The sequence below is a fragment of the Mustela putorius genome, unplaced genomic scaffold (genome assembly GCF_011764305.1).
Source record: "Mustela putorius furo isolate JIRA1106 unplaced genomic scaffold, ASM1176430v1.1 tig00003834_pilon_pilon_pilon, whole genome shotgun sequence".
In the NCBI taxonomy this organism is placed as follows: Eukaryota; Metazoa; Chordata; class Mammalia; order Carnivora; family Mustelidae; genus Mustela; species Mustela putorius.
The window spans coordinates 108,760,596-108,777,785 of NW_025421987.1; the positions used below are offsets into that span (position 1 = coordinate 108,760,596).

Here is a 17,190-nt window from a genome sequence, read left to right on the forward strand (position 1 = left end):
ACAGCATAATAGTTTACCCCGCCAGCTCTGGAGTCACTGCCTGGGTTCGAATACTATCTGGACTATTCTATTCACTTTCTATGTATCCTCTGATAATTTGCTTAACCTCTCTGAGCTTCAGTTTCTCCATCTGAAAGATACAGTATATGTATCTATCTTATAATATGAGGATTAAAAGAACTAATCCATGTCAAGTATTTGTCACTTGCTATTTATATAAAATCAATAAATGTTAGATATTCTTATTGCTATTATTCTGTTGAGTAACAGGAGGGGTTTAAAACTCCAGTAGAGTAACTGAATTAATTATAATTAGTATCATGATGTTTCCAGTAACCACAACTGCTAAATTCATACCTAACACAGAACAAAATTAATGGGCAAAGTGATTGTTCCTATGCATATAGTACCACAATACTCTGATTCTGGTCAAACTCCATTTGAATAACATTTGTTGTAACTACTGAAACTACAATGACACATCATTTTCAACACAAATCCAGTTTCCATTAGGCTTCATTTTTGGTGTTGTACATTCTATGGATTCGGACAAATGTATAAAGACATGTATCCACCATTACAATATCATACACAGTAAGTTTCACTGCCCCAAATATCCTTTGTGCTCCTTTGTCTGTTATTCCTCCCTCCCCCTAAACCTTGGCAACCACTCATCTTTTTACGGTCTCCAAAGTTCTGCCTTTTCTGCAACATCATATAGTTGGACTTCACAGTATGCAACCTTTTCAGACTGTCACTCAGTAGTATGCTTTTAAGTTTCTTTCCTAGCTTGATGCTTGATTACGTTTTAGCACTGAATAAGTCATTACCTGCACATACTACAGGTTATCCATCCATTCACTTACTGACGGACATCTTGATTGTTTCCAAGTTTTGGTAATTATGAATAAAGGTGCTATAAACATCTGTGTACAGGTTTTTGTGTAGACGTAATTTTCAACTCTTTTGGGTAAATATTATAGAGTGTGATTGCTGGATCATACGGTAAGAGGACATTTGAGTCTTATAAGAAACCACCAAACAGTCTTTCAAAGCGGCTATACCATTTTGCATTCCCACCAGCAATGGATGAGACCCTTTGCTCGGACATCCTTACCAGCATTTGGCATGCCCAGTGTTCTGATCTCTACATTTCCATGATGACGTAAAGTATCTTTTCATATGTTTATTTGTCATCTGTATGTCTACTTTGGTGAGATCCCTGTTAAAGTCTTTCGCTCATTTTTCTTTTTAAATAAGATTTTATTTATTCATTTGACAGAGAGAGATCACAAGTAGGCAGTGGTAGGCAGAGAGATGGGGGGGGGAGCAGGCTCCCCACAGAGCAGAGAGCCCAATGTGGGGCTCGACTCCAGGACCCCGAGATCATGACCCAAGCTAAAGGCAGAGGTTTAACTCACTGAGCCACCCAGGTGCCTCCAGTGTCTTTGGCTCATTTTGTAAAGGTTGTTTTCTTATGTTGAGTTTTAAGGGTTCTCTGTATACTTTGAATAGTCAAATAGTCAAGTGTCTTTTACAAATATTTTCTCCCACTTGTTTTTACATTCTCTTGACAGCGTCTTTCACAGAGAAGTTTTTAATTTTAATGAAACCTGGCTGATCAATTCATTTCTTCATGGGTCACATCTTTGGTGTTTTATCTAAAAAGTCATTACCAAACCCAAGATTCATCTAGGTTTTCTCCCATGTTATTTTTTTGTAAAAGATTTTATTTATTTATTTGACAGAGAGAGATCACAAGTAGCAGAGAGGCAGGCAGAGAGAGAGAGAGGGAAGCAGGATCCCCACCAACCAGAGAGCCCGATGCGGGACTCGATCCCAGGACCCTGAGACCATGACCTGAGCCGAAGGCAGCAGCTTAATCCACTGAGCCACCAAGGTGCCCCTCCCATGTTATCCTTTAAGACTTCTGTGTTTCACATTTAGGTCAGTGATCCATTTTTTAGTTATTTTTTATGAAAAGTTTAAGTCTGTGCCTAGATTCTTTTTTTTCTTTTCCCTTTTTAAATTTTTGCATGTGCATGTCCAAATGATCAGCATCACTTGTTGAAAAGACTATCTTTGCTCCTGAAGCTAGCTTTAAATACAAGCAAAACTATGTGTAAATACAAAATTCCTAAAAAGGGGATACATTATTATTTGCACTTTTGGATGAAAAATGTTCAAATCCCAGACTGCCTGATAATAAGCACAAAGAATTATATAAAGAAAACACAAAAATAATTCAAGATGGACTCATCTGAGGTTTAGAGGCTGGCACGGTCAAGAGCCAGATCAACAAAGCAAATGAAAAATCCTCAAGATTTCTAGGATTATCAGAGTTGGTAACACTTGTAAATTCCAGATGGCTAACACTTGTAAATTCTCTTCTTTTGCAGGATTCTAGTTCTACACATAAGAAAGGTATCAGAAATTTGCCAGCTTCATTTTCAGTCAATTTTCTGTATCTAGTCACTACACATATTGTATATGAATGTCATAAGCATAGCCATTTAATTCCACAGACTGATTACCATATATATCCATCCCAACATATTAAAATCTAGTGCAGACACTAAATTGCTACTCTTAAAATGCAGAGCATTTGCTATAATTAATGTATGCAAATATCAAAGTGATCCACACATAGATTTTACTTGTAATTTCTACCCAGAAAAAAACTAAAAATCTGTATTTTGAAAATCATGCTAAAGTTTCCCAAAGTGAATGTGCATTATTATTTTTTTTTTGTAAGATTTATTTATTTGTCCGAGAGAGAGAGGGAGAGAGACAGAGCATGAACAGGGCGAGCAGCAGACAGAGGGAGAAGCAGACTTTCTGCTGAGCTAGGAGCCCAATGCAGGACTCCATCCCAGGACCTGGGGATCATGACCAGAGCCAAAGGCAGACACTTAACTGACTAAGCCACTCAGGCATCCCGGCACTTCTGCTTTAACTGAAATATATGTATCCTTCTTCCTATTAGAAATGGCTTGCTTGGGGGGGCACCTGGGTGGTTCAGTGGGTTAAAGTCTGTGCCTTCAGCTCAGGTCATGATCCCAGGATCCTGGGATTGAGCCCCACATCCGGCTGGCTCTCTCTCTCCAGCCTGCTTCCTCCTCTCTCCCTACCTACTTGTGATCTCTGTCTGTCAAATAAATAAATAAAATCTAAAAAAAAAAAAAAAAGGAAAAAAGAAATGGCTTGCTTAGGCCAAAAAGGAAACTTTGCTCTTTCATGAAAGCAAAGTGCTTTTTACTCCTGAAATCTATTCCGTTGACCAGCTACTGCCACAACAAACATACAGTTATATGATTTCCAAGGGGGAAAATGACAAGCACAGAAGAAAAGGCTACTTGGCCAGCTAAGGAGACTACACTAACCATGAATAAACCTGAATTAATAAGAGCACAGAACAGTGGTTGCAAAATGAGACACAAGAAAACTATTACAAAGGTAACATGAAATAGGTCACATGAATATCCTCAAAGGAATATGTGAGAAAGGTTATTTTTAATTTAGAACACCTCTAAATATATTGACATATTTAATTTAGACATATATTTTTAACTTAGAAATACATAGGAAGAAAAATATTTATTCATCTTTGCTGCCACTATCAATAACATTTTTCTGAATGTTGTACCTGGGTTAGCAGTATGTATACAGGCACGAAGAGACTTAAAACTGAGGCCCTAAATCCCCAAAATCACATGTAAAATTTGTCGTAAATAGACCTATTTCTAGAGAAAGGGTGCAATTAACAACTCTGAAACAACACAGAGCTTTTAATGTTAACCATTTGTTTTTTACATTAACACTGATGAGGAATGCTTTAAAATTAAGACTACAACTGGCCACATAAAATAGGTTAAGTATAATAAAAATTTGATTGCCACATAATAATGTACATAATTAATGAAATAACTATCACACTCTGGAAATGCAAGATCTTTCAAGAAGGTAAAAGCTTCAAGGTATGTATACTAAAAACAACAAAATACTGCTGAAAGAAAATTTAAATACGTAAATAAATAGACATCCCACATTCATGGATCAAATCAATATTGTTAGGGTGGCAATACTCTCCTATTTGATCCACACATTTAATAAAATCCCTATCAAAATCCCAGCAGCCTTTCTGTAAAATTCACTAGCTGACTAAAATTCATACGGAAATGCAAGAGACCCAAAATAGCCCAATCTTGAAAACCAACAAAGTTAGAACCTCAAATTACTAGTTTTAAAACTTAATACAGGGGCGCCTGGGTGGCTCAGTGGGTTAAGCCGCTGCCTTCAGCTCAGGTCATGATCTCAGGGTCCTGGGATTGAGTCCCGCATCGGGCTCTCTGCTCAGCAGGGAGCCTGCTTCCCTTCCTCTCTCTCTGCCTGCCTCTCTGCTTACTTGTGATCTCTCTCTTTCAAATGAATAAATAAAATCTTAAAAAAAAAAAAACTTAATACAAAGCCACAGTAATCAAGACAAAATAGTTCTGGCATAAGGTCAGGTATATAGATCAATGGGACAAAACTGGCAGTTCAGAAATAAACTTTTACATGAATGGCCCATTATTCTTGACAAGCGTGCTGTAACAATTCAATGAGGAAAGAATAATTTTTTCGACAAATGATGTTGGGACAACTGGATATCTGCATGCCAAAAGAATAAAGTTGGACCCCTATTTCACACTATATACAAAATTAACCCAAAACTGAAGCTACAGAATTCTTCGAGTATAGAATTAAATCTCTGAGAGCTTGGATTAAGTAACGGCTTCTCAGATATGACACCAAAAACACAAACAGCAAAAGAAAAAGATAAACTGGATTTCATCAAAATAAAAAACTTTGTGCTTCAGGTGATAGCCATCAAGATAGCCATCAAGAAAGTGAAAAGACAACCCACAAAATAGCAGAAAATATCTGTAAACCATTTATCTGATAAGCAATCTGTATTCGAAATATATAACGAACTCTTACAACTCAATAATAAAAGGACGACTAACCCAAATAAAAAATGGATAAATGATTTGAACAGACATTTTGTGGAAAATATACAAATGGCCAACAAACACACAAAAAGATATTCAACATTTTAGTCATCAAGGAAATGCAAATTAAAACCACAACAAGGGGTGCCTGGGTGGCTCAGTCAGTTAATAATCTGACTCTTAGTTTCAGCTCAGGTCATGATCTCAGGGATTGTGGGGCTGAGCCCCACCTCAGGCTCTGCACTCAGCGGGGAGTCTGCTTGAAGAATCTCTCCTTCTGCCCCTCCCTCCACTCACACACCAAGTGCACGCACTCTTTCTCAAAAGAGATTAATAAATATTTTTAAAAATAATAAAATGACAACAAAGTAACACTTCCTATCTATTAGGATAACTAAAATAAAAAAAGACAGACAATGACAAGTGTTGGTAAGGATGTGGAGAAATTGGATTCCTCATACCCTGATAGTAGGATTGCAAAAAATTAAATGTAGAGTTACTATATAATTCTATATAACATCAATTCCACTCCTAGGTATGTACCCAAGAGAAATGGAAATAAATAGTCACCTGTAAGGTTACACACAGACATTGACAGCAGCATTATTCATACCAGTAAAAAAGTATAAACAACACAAATGTCCATCAACTGATGAATGGATAGACCAAATGCAGTAAATCCGTACAATAGAATACTACTTGGCAATAAAAAGAAATGAAATGCACAAGCTACAATATGAACTTCCAAACACTATGCTAGGAGAAAAACAGTCATGAGTCTGGTTTCATGGTCTTGGTTTCAGCTTGGGTCATGATCTCAGGGTCACTGGGATGGAGCTCCATTTTGGACTCTGCACTCAGCAGAGTTTGCTTAAGATTCTCTCCTTCTCAGGGCACCTGGGTGGCTAAGTGGGTTAAAGCCTCTGCCTTCTGCTCAGGCTCATGATCCCAGGATCGAGCTCCGCATCCGGGCTCCCTGCTCAGCGGGAAGCCTGTTTCCTCCTCTCTCTCTGCCTGCCTCTCTGCCTACTTGTGATCTCTGTCTGTCAAATAAATAAATAAAATCTTAAAAAAAAAAAAAAAGATTCTCTCCTTCTCCCACTGCCCCTCCCCTCTGTGTTTGTGCACATGCACTCACCCTCACTCTCAAAATAAATAAATAAATCTTTTAAAAAAGCTGATCTTGTGATAGAAAGTAGATTAGTGGCTGTCAGATACTGAGAAGATAGGAAAAAAGGAAAGTAACTGCTAATATTATTAGAGAAGATTTTTGGGGAGATGATGAAAATGCTCCAAAAATGATTAGTGTCCACAACTCTACTGAATATATTAAAAACAACCGAATTGTACACTTTAAAAAGGTGAATTTTATGTTATGTAAAATTTTATCTTAATAAAGATATTATTAAAACAAAACAAAAAAGTTTCAAGGTGTCAATGATGGAGGCAAGGAATTGTGCTGAAAGCACATGAACAGTTCTGCTCCAAATTATTAGGTAAGAAAAAAAAAAAGGGTGTCTTAAGTCTTAGTCCCAACTTTCCCAAAACATCAAAAAAATTTTTTCCAGATGATTGGAATTATTGATAAGTTCACAAAATATAAATATTCAGTAAGCTTATTCTTTTTTTGAAAATTTATTTATTTATTTCTTTGACAGAGATCACAAGTAGACAGAGAGGCAGGCAGAGAGAGAGAGAGAAAGAAGAGGAAGCAAGCTCCGCATGGATCAGAGAGCCCGATATGGGGCTCGATCCCAGGACCCTGGGATCATGACCTGAACTGAAGGCAAAGGCTTTAACACACTGAGCCAACCAGGTGCCCCAGTAGGCTTATTCTTTAGAATTCATGTTTCAGTATGCTATACTTGTACTAAAAATAGAAGTTATAGTATGATAATCAGAGCAATCTACCACTTGAGGAAAAAATAAAAATTTTTTCAACATACAATTTTTTAAAGGCTGATTCAAAGAACTGAAGAGACTCACATTGCTCCGAGTACATCAATTTTCTAACTTTGCTCAATGAAATCAAATGAAGAAAAAATTTCAAGACAAATATTCTACAAGTTTGTAACAGTTATGCTCCCTTATTTAGGAGCTCGTACAATTGAGTTACTAAACGGAAACAAATACTCTTTCAAAATTATAGTCAGTTTGTTAATGCAAATGAGAAACACTACAGAATTCAGATATTGCACCATTCTAAGAAGTTACTACACTATTACCTAAAAGATGAAAAGTCCAGCAAAAGATCTAAAGTTGGCTGGCTTTGTATACATAGCATGGTTTATCTGAGGTCTGATGTGGAATAGTGTGGTCACCTAACTGTCAAAAGCATGGAACACTCATTTTACTTACTGGTACCTAAAAGGATTAGACAGGAAACTGTTTTTGGTAATGGTCAACAGGTCCCATTACTGAATACTCAGTGTGTTTAAAGCATGATTTTAAAACCTTCACATACTCCATGTCACTTCACCTAATCCCCACAGCAATCTGAGGAGTAGGAATTACCACCGGTTTTATAAAAAGGAAACAGAAGCATCAACATCTTGGTCTGACCAGGCAGGCTACTAAAAAATGTCACTGCCTCCCCCAAGGAAAAAATAAGATCAAACTAAATTTTTAAAAATTCATTACAGGACTAAAGAAAGATTATAAAATGCACTATTAGCACATTTCTCTGACAGGCAAATCAACATAAAAATGCAGCCATCACACACAGGTTCGTCTCCAGGCAATAAAGCTGTGGAGTTAAGACTCTGCCGCCACTACATAATCCAATCACTAATAGACAACATCCAGGAAGGTAGATAGATGGTCTGTTTTCCTTTTGGTACTGTTAATTCTTACCAACTCCCTTCTAACACAGACACAGAAAACCAGAAATGTCAAAAGAAAAAAAGAACAATAATTGATTCCAAGTGTAGCATTTGCATTTAAAATATGCACATATGCTTTTCAGAAGAGAAGGGCTAAATGGCATAACTGAGCTGTGTGGTACTACTCAAGATATTGAAAGTTACATTTAAAATGATACTTCATAGAAGCACAGAAAAATAAAACCAACAGAAATACTTACTTTCCCCTCCATGAATGTTTTGTTGTGTAGAAACATGCCAAATCCTTGTTTTCCCTAATTATGTTCATTTTGTGCTGAAACCTGGAAGATAAAAATATGGCTGAATTCAGTACAGTTATCCTTCAAGTTTTTCCTGAATCTCCCATACCATACTTTCAGAGCTTGCCATATAGTACTGATTTTAAGGCACAAGACCATAGGTTTTAGGGAACAGGCACTATCTATTCACATCTTTGTCACAGACTTTAGCACACCATATTGTGATTGCCTGCTCTTCTCTACTACACTGGGTTTCTTGAGGACAAGAATTGCCTTCAACATCCCAAGAGTAGAGACCTAATAAAGAAATGTTCAAGTAAATGCATCTTTAAATCACACATTACCAAACAATGCCTTGGCACAATATGGGCACCTAAAAATGTCTGCCAAGTATCAAATCAACTCAAAAAGGTTTTCATTGAGTTACTAAGTGCCAGCTGTTCTGCTGTCACTGTCACTTTAAGAAGACCCACTATAAATACAATTTAACTTAAAAATGACAATATTAGGGCACCTGGGTGGCTCAGTGGGTTAAGCCGCTGCCTTCGGCTCGGGTCATGATCTCAGGGTCCTGGGATCGAGTCCCGCATCGGGCTCTCTGCTCAGCGGAGAGCCTGCTTCCCCCTCTCTCTCTCTGCCTGCCTCTCTGCCTACTTGTACTCTCTCTCTGTCAAATAAATAAATAAATAAAATCTTAAAAAAAAAAAAAAAAAATGACAATATTAAAAAATCTAAAATGTCCATGGCAAAAAATCTAAAATGCTCATAAAGTAAATACTAGCATCTAAAGATAATCATCCTAGCCTCCCCTCCTCTATTTAGAATAGGCGTTTTTAAAACAAAATTGAGACTGTCAATTATACTGCTTAAGCCTGTTTTCACACAATTTTAACCTTCTTCTATAGAACCTTCTATGGAATTAAATATTCTTTAAAAAGAAGTGATTTTTTTAAGGCTATATGGTATTCCACTATATGAATATACTAGAACAATACTACTTATAGTGTAATCACAAGCATCAAGCTAAGTACAGAAACTGACAGTAAGTGTTTAGAAACCTAAAAACAATTTGGTGAGTAAACTGGCTGAAGAGTACACAGACCAAATAGTTCAGGACTCTCCAATTTGTACGACAGACCACAGGGTAATAGCTCCCAACCAGCTTCATGCAGAGGGACCATGTTATGTGTTGTGTTTTAAAATTAGTCTATTGACTATACCTAGAAGTGTATGAAATCCAGAACCCAACTATTTCATGAAAAAAATTTAAATTTAGTTAATTGTACAGGATAAATTATTGGAACTGTTTACTAAAAAAAGACTCATAAATTTTGAAGATACTACATAGTTTACTTCATACTGCATAAAAGTTAAAATGAATATGGTCATTTACTTCTTTTGTGACCTGACCATCTTTCCCCACCCTTACTTAGAAATGTACTTAAAAAAATACTGGACACATACCAAAGTGTCAGGGCACACTAAATAGCTAGAATTATGGTTCCGACCACATTATGGTTCACACTGGTCTAATTTGTTTTTAATCAGCAAGTATTCTTCTAATAATGTGAATAAAACGAATTTCATTCAAAAGGACACTTTTATAACAGCTTTTTAAGATATAATTCACACACCATAGAATTCACCCTTTTTAAGTATACAATTCAGGGGTTTTTAGCATATTCAGAGTTCTACAACCAATGCCGTTTTTAGAACATTTTTGTCATCCCATAAAGAAACCCTGTTAGCAGTCACTCCTCATTCCCACTCACTCCCAGCACCTGGCAACCACTAATCTACTTTCTGTCACTACAGATTTGCCTATTTTAGACATCTCATATAAATGAATCATACAAAATGTGGTCTCTGTGACTGCCTTCTTTCATGTAGCATGACATTTTCAAAGTTCACCACACTCTGGAATGCATTAGTTTCCTTCTATTGTATAGATATACCACATTTTGTTTATTTATCAGTTGATGGACATTTGTGTTGTTTCTACTTTTTGGCTATTAGGAATCATGCTGCTTATAGCATTTGTATGAACATGTTTTTATTTCTCTTGAGTACATATACCTCCACAGCAAAAACATTTTAAAAGACACTGCCATTTTGAAATTGCTTTCTTCATTCCTACTATTTTTGTATTAGCAAAGTGGCAAGGGCCTCTATACTCTATGTAGAACACTCTTCCCCTGGACACCTACATGGTACACATATCCTTCAAATCTGTGTTTAAATGTCACTTTTATAATGAGGCCTACCCTAACTATCCTGTTATAAATTGTAATCACTCTCCTCATTCTACATCTTCAATTCCCCCTGATTCCTGCTCTATGGCACTTTCACTGTCAATTTATTCAATGTGCAATTTATTACCCATCTAATCCTGCTACCATTATCAAGAGAGAAGAATTTTTGTCTGTTAAGCTAATTTATACACATATATCCCCAAAGTCTACAAGAGTTCCTGACACAGAATGGGTGCTCAATAAGTACTTAAGTGAATGAATGAAATGCAACAACCCCACAGGAAATCCTGATGTCCACTTTAAACTTGATTTTCTAACAGGTACTCCTAAATAAGGTTTTGTCAAATCTTCTGGAAAAGCATCAACTCATGCTCTGAGGAAGAGGAGAACCACAAGTAACAGCAAGATTAGGGAAACCTTTAATGTTACTAGAGAGGAAATTACAGTCAACTGACATCTTCCTTTCTAATGTGTATGGAGACAGCTAAATATAGTCCTGACAGTTGGTGCATTTTGTTTGTTTTTTTCCCCCCTGGATTGTGTATCTGAGATGAAACAGACAGCCAACTAAGACTTATTAAAACCAGCAGACATTTTTCCTGGCTTCTAAATCATTTGCAGTAAACGACATTGCTGAAAAGAAATTTAGGTAGGATCTCTGAGAATATGGCAAAATAGTGAAAAATATAGGTCTACAGATATTATCTTTCCCCTCATATACTACGACTGAATATTGGAATAAGGGATTAAAAAAGGGGGACACAAAAGGTGATGACCAATACTAAGGAGTGGAGTTTGGACTGCTAGACCATAACTTACCTGACTGACAGACTCTGTGCCAAGGCCTACCTTGGTACAAGAAAATTGTACCAAGAAAATTGTACAAGAAAATCCACTTGAGTGAAGAGTGACTGGTATCATTAAGGGACTTTAAATTTAAAATGAAGGTGAGAGAAAAATAATAAAGACTTTAAAATGATAGCACCAGGGGTGCCTGGGTGGCTCACTGGGTTAAAGCCTTTGCCTTAGGCTTTGGTCGTGATCCCAGTGTCCTGGGATTGAGCTCCACATCTGGCTCTCTACTCCGCAGGGAGCCTGCTTCCTCCTCTCTCTCTGCCTGCTTCTCTGCCTACTTGTGATCTCTGTCAAATAAATAAATAAAATCTTAAAAAAAAAGAAAAGATAGTGCCAAAGAACTTAAGAGCATGACCCCAGGACCACGGTGGGGGGGTGGCGTACTCCTAAAGATGACTTTGTAGGTATTGCTGATTTGGGAATACTTAACTCAAACAGATCTTTTAGGAGGAGAATTAAACCAAGTTTACATCAAGAAGGCTTATCTACAACTTTCTAAAGACCTAGGAACTTGGTGGTGATAAAAGCACCAGACTCCAGAGTTCTTAGAGGTTAGGATAGTTAAAGAAGAAAGAGAGAGAAGATCTAACATACACATTAGTATAAAATTAAACTATTGGAAGATATACAAATGGCCAACAGGTATATGAAAAGATGTTCAATGTCACTATCAGAGAAATGCAACTCAAAAGCACCAGAGGGGGTGCATGGCTGGCTCAGTTGGTGGAGCACATGACTCCTGATCTCGGGGTTGTGAGTTCAAGCCCCACGTTGGGTGTAGAGATTGCCCAAAATTAAATAAATAAGTAAAACCTTAAAAAAATAAAAAGAGGCATGAGATATTACCTCACACCTGTTATGAGGGCAATTATCAAAACAAACAAAAATGCCAAAAGACAACAAGTTTTGGCAAGGATGTAGAGAAACTGAATACTGGTAGTGAGAATGCAAAATGGTATAGGGAGTATGGGAAACAGTACTGAAGTTCCTAACAATTAAAAATAGAACTAACATAAGATCCAGCAACAAAACTTCCAGGTATTTATCCAAAAGAATTGAAATTAGGATCTTCAAGAGTCAACTCCCATGTTCACTACAGCATTTTCTGTAAGAGCCAAGATATGGAAACAACTTCAAATCCATCAATGGATGAAAAAATTAAAAATTGTGGTATACACACACAAAGGAGTATTTTTCAGCCGTGAAAAAGAAGGAAATCTTGCAATATGCAACATAGGTGAACTTTGGGGGACATGATGCTATGTGAAATAAGTCAGCCATAGAAGGGCCAATACTGCATTAGTCCATGCTGTATTATATGAGTTATCTAAAATAGTCAAACTCATAGAACAGAGAGTAGAATGGTGGCTGCCAGGAACTGGGGTGCAGTAGAAAGGGGGAGTTGCTAATCAATGGGTATAAAGTTTCTGCTGAGCAGGATAATTAAGTTGCAGAGATCTGCTATACAGCATGGTGCCTACAGTTAACAATACTGTACTGCACACTTAAAAATCTGTTAAGAGGACAGATCTCATGTTAAAGTGTTCTTACCACAATAAAATAAAATTTAAGAAAATTTTAAACTACTGATTATGTGGCTAATAGAAGAAATACCGATGCAGATAACTCTGTTGACAGAAAAAATACAATATAAGATTAAAGAAGTACCTCAACTCTCTCTGGACATCAGTAGCTGTTCCTATGGCCAAAATCAGCAGATTTGACAATTATCTCTAACATTTTAGGAAGCAACAAGTGATACTGCTATTGTGCTTCCAAACCTGAATAATCACCACCAAAAAAGGCCAGTAAAATGGAAGTGCCTTTTTTGGAAGAAAACTATTCCTCTACCCAAAAAAGCTTGCCTTCAGTCATATTACATACATGCAGAGGTATATCTGAGAGGTAAGAGAGGGAGGAGATACTCACCTACATAGCCAAATAAGGGGATAATTCAGTGCTATGTATTACTACTTCTGCAGAGCCTCATAATGGAAATCAGAATAATCCTTTTTTTATTTTGAGCCCTTGGTAAAGATTATCCTGAAATTGGGGAGGCATGGTGACTCTAATAAACAGATTTAAATCATGTCCTGAAATTATGCAAAAACTAGGTTTCATGGAGTATTCATCAAATGTTCATGATTAGGCCAGACCTTGGCTATGCGTTTATCCACCTACTTCATTTTGTCTTCATAACACCACTACGGTATAGATATAATGATATGGTATAGATATGATGATACGGTATAGATATGATGATATGATGATCTCCATTTTAGTGACAAGAAAACTACAGAGAATTTATACCACTCTCCCAGGTCACTACGGTAAATAGTTGGGTCAGACTATGGATTCACTCTGCATAACTCTATACTCTATGTATTTATCCTAAGCAATAAAACCTTCCCTTGAATTTAAGAACTCAAAATAAATTCATTCTGACCATGTAATTACAGGTTTATCATTTGACAGCACATTCCTAGATTAATTCAGAACTAGTACCCATTATTACCTTCACACAATTTCAAACAATGAAACAACCTGCCACACTCAACACAAGGCAAAAGAAAAAGAAAAGGCAAGGCACCAAGGCTGAATATTTCTGTCTACAGGTAAGCTTAAAAATTTTTTTTAAGCGGGGTGCCTGGGTGGCTCAGTGGGTTGAACGTCTGCCTTCAGCTCAGGTCATGATCCTGGTGTTGTGGGATTGAGCCCCACATCAGGGTCCTTGATCAGCAAAGGGCCTGCTGCTCCCTCTCCTCTCTGTGTCAAATAAATAAATAAAAAGTTAAAAAAATAACTGAAAAAAAATTTTTTTAAATAAGTGTTCAAAACAAACATGACAGAAATTTGTTATGAATATAGGATTCCAGAATAGCCTTTAAGGAGTTCAAAAACAGAAAAATACTACTTTAACTAACAATGAACTTTTAAAATAACCAGATTAATGAGATCTGAGGCTGGGACCTACTTCCCAACAGTGTTTTATATATATATATATATATTTTAAAGATTTTATTTATTTATTCGACAGAGAGAGAGATCACAAGTAGGCAGAGATATGAAGGAAGAGAGAAGGCAGAGAGAAGAAGGAAGCAGGGGGAAGCCCACTGTTAGTGCTCCCCACTGAGCAGAGAGCCTAATGCAGGGCTTGATCCCAGGACCCTGAGATCATAACCTGAGCCAAAGGCAGAGGCTTACCCCACTGAGCCACCCAGGCACCCCTCAACAGTGTAATATTAACCTCTCCAAATTTTCAGGTAAATCTATTTTATATTCTCAATCAAACCTTAACCACTTTGTGATACAGTCATTTCACCTTATGAAGGCAACTGGTCTGGAAACTGCAGTAACTCTTTCAGACCATGAGGATACTCCTGGACACACAAATAACTCACTAGTGGATAATGGCAATACACAAATATCAGAAAAATGCAGAAGAAACAGGATAAAATATTCTGTACTGAGTACGTATCATTCAAAGTGAGACTTGGAACAACCTCAAGAGAACCACTGGAAAATGAGTGAAGGCAAGTCTAGGGGGTCCACCAAGCACAGCGTCCTTCAAGTGATGGTTTAATTTTTGAAACACAGACTTGGAAATAGTTCCTATTGCACAGACACCAAACCACATAAACATAACTAATAACTAGCACAAGAAGCTACATTAGTATACACACTAAACTAGTTTTAATATTCAATCTACCATCAGTGTAACTAAAGATGGTGAATTTTTTAGATGTTACTTATGGTTGAAGACAGATTAGTAAAAACTGCCATTTACTGGCTGCGTAACTTGAAGAAAAGCTTCCTAAACTTCTTGGAATCATGGTTCATCTGAGAAAGAGAGAACAGTATTTGTAGCAAAGGGCTTTGGTAAGGAGTAAATGATATAAATAAAGGGGATAGTGTGATGCCTGGCTCGGAATAAGCACTAAAAATATTAATTGCAATCATAATAATGATTATTGTACTTTAAACATACTATTCTAGATACGAAATAGTTGTTTAATATCTCTCTATGATTACCTCTCTCACTCTCAGGCTTACAAGGCCCTGTAATCTCTCTTAAGGCATCTTGGGTAGGAAAGTTAAAATTATTAAATTACTTAATCCTAAGTCTTTTAACTTTTAATTTCAATCTTTGTAGTATTTATTCAATGTATATCACCAAAGAGTATCAGCTAGGATTTCTACCTTCAGAAGTACAGTGTTTTATTGCTTTAGTCAGTATTTGCAGTTTTTACCTGCTCATTCCAAGATAACTATAGCAATATACATTTCTTAAGCTAGGTTGAATATAATGAGGGTGTCATTATTTTATTATCCCTTGTTATTTATTCTTTTTTAAAAAAGATTTTATTTATTCATTTGAGAGAGATACAGAGACAGAGATGGAGAGAGAGAGCACAAGTAGGGGGAGAGGGAAGAGAGAGGGAGAAGCAGACTCCCCACTGGGCTGGGAGCCTGACATGGGGCTTGATCCCAGGACCTGGAGATCATGACCTGAGCCGGCACTTAACCATCTGAGCCACCCAGGCATTCCTTGTTATTTTTTACAATTTTATCTTACCTAAAAAGGTTTTCAAAAAGAAATAAGTAAGGGCATCTAGGTGGCTCAGTCGGTTAAGTCCGACTCTTCATTTCAGCTCAGGTCATGATCTCAGGGTCGTGAGATATAGCCCTACTTCAGGTTTTGCACTGGGTGTGGAGACTGCTTAGGAGCCTCTCTTTCCCTCTCCCTCTGCCCCTCCCCCCACCAAGCCTGTGTACACTCCTGAACACACGCTCACTATCTCTCTCTCAAAAATAAATGAATGAAATGAAAAAATAAAAAGGCATAAATATTATATATTTATATTTATATATTATATATATAAGGTTAAGATACTCATGATAGATGCAATTTTTAAAAATTACCTTAAGTCAGCTGTAATCTCACATTTAAGCTTCTCTTTATTTCAACTTTATTCCCAACTTTATTCCCACAAAATACTATGATTTTTCAAGTCAATGTTACTTACTACATTTTAGATCGCCTACTTAGGTATCTGGAATCTCACTCATTAGAAGAGTACCTCTTTACGTGAAACCAACATATTTTTTAATTTATTTTGGTATCTACAAGTTAACTATGGTTTGAGAAACTTTTGGAAAAAAGAGCTTCACTCCCTAAAAATAATCTATGTCCCATTTAATATTTAAGTATTTCTCCATTAATATTTACATATTTCTTTAATAAGCTCCAGAAGTGTTTCTAAAATTGTTGCCCAGAGACAAAACTCTTAAGCAACCAGAATTCCCATTAATAGTGATGGAAATGTGCAAAACTTCTAGTATCAAGCAGCTCAAGCATCAAGCAGGTAAGTGCAATAAGTCATTTATAGGCACATTCTCTAAATAGCAATTATAAATAGCAATGAACTGTCCAACTAACAAAATGTCAAACTTGCTGCAGGAGATCTTGGTAGCAGCTGCCTAGTCAGCACTTGCCACCCTGCCAGTAGTTGAGATGTACCCAAATTAGCAAGAATTTATCTGTTCAAACTAATTATTGCTTAAATTTCATCTCCTTCAGGGCATCTGGGTGGCTCAGTTGGTTAAGCCTCTGCCTTTGGCTCAGGTCATGATCCAGGGGTCCTAGAATGGAGCACTGTCTCAGCAGGGAGGCTGCTTCTCATCCTCCCGACACCGGCCCCACCGTGCACTCACTCTCTCGCAGGCCCTCACTTACTTGCTCACTCTAAGTACATTAAAGAAACTCTAAAAAGAAAAAGAAATTTCATCTCCTTCATTTCTGTGTGTACCACCTCAAATTCTCAAAGATACACCTTTTCTTTAATGAGAAAAACACAAATTTACATATTATTTGTAACTAAACACAATGAAAGTATCTCCAGTTTTTTAAGCTGCCTTTGCTTGTTCTCATTCCATACCTTATTATTATACCACCTACAGAGGGGTTTGT

The 17,190-nt window shown here is 36.9% G+C and overlaps 1 protein-coding gene across 2 annotated transcripts in view; it reads right to left on the reverse strand.

Moving 5' to 3' along the window:
• The window catches only part of DNAJC13 (DnaJ heat shock protein family (Hsp40) member C13), a 124,810-nt gene that overhangs the window by 96,822 nt on the left and 10,798 nt on the right, over positions 1 to 17,190 (reverse strand). For both annotated transcript variants that reach the window (XM_004762502.3, XM_004762501.3), the window contains exon 2: positions 8,074 to 8,154. In XM_004762502.3, coding sequence (XP_004762559.1) covers positions 8,074 to 8,141 — 68 coding nt within the window. In that variant the 5' untranslated portion in view covers positions 8,142 to 8,154. The remainder of the gene's footprint in view (positions 1 to 8,073; positions 8,155 to 17,190) is intronic.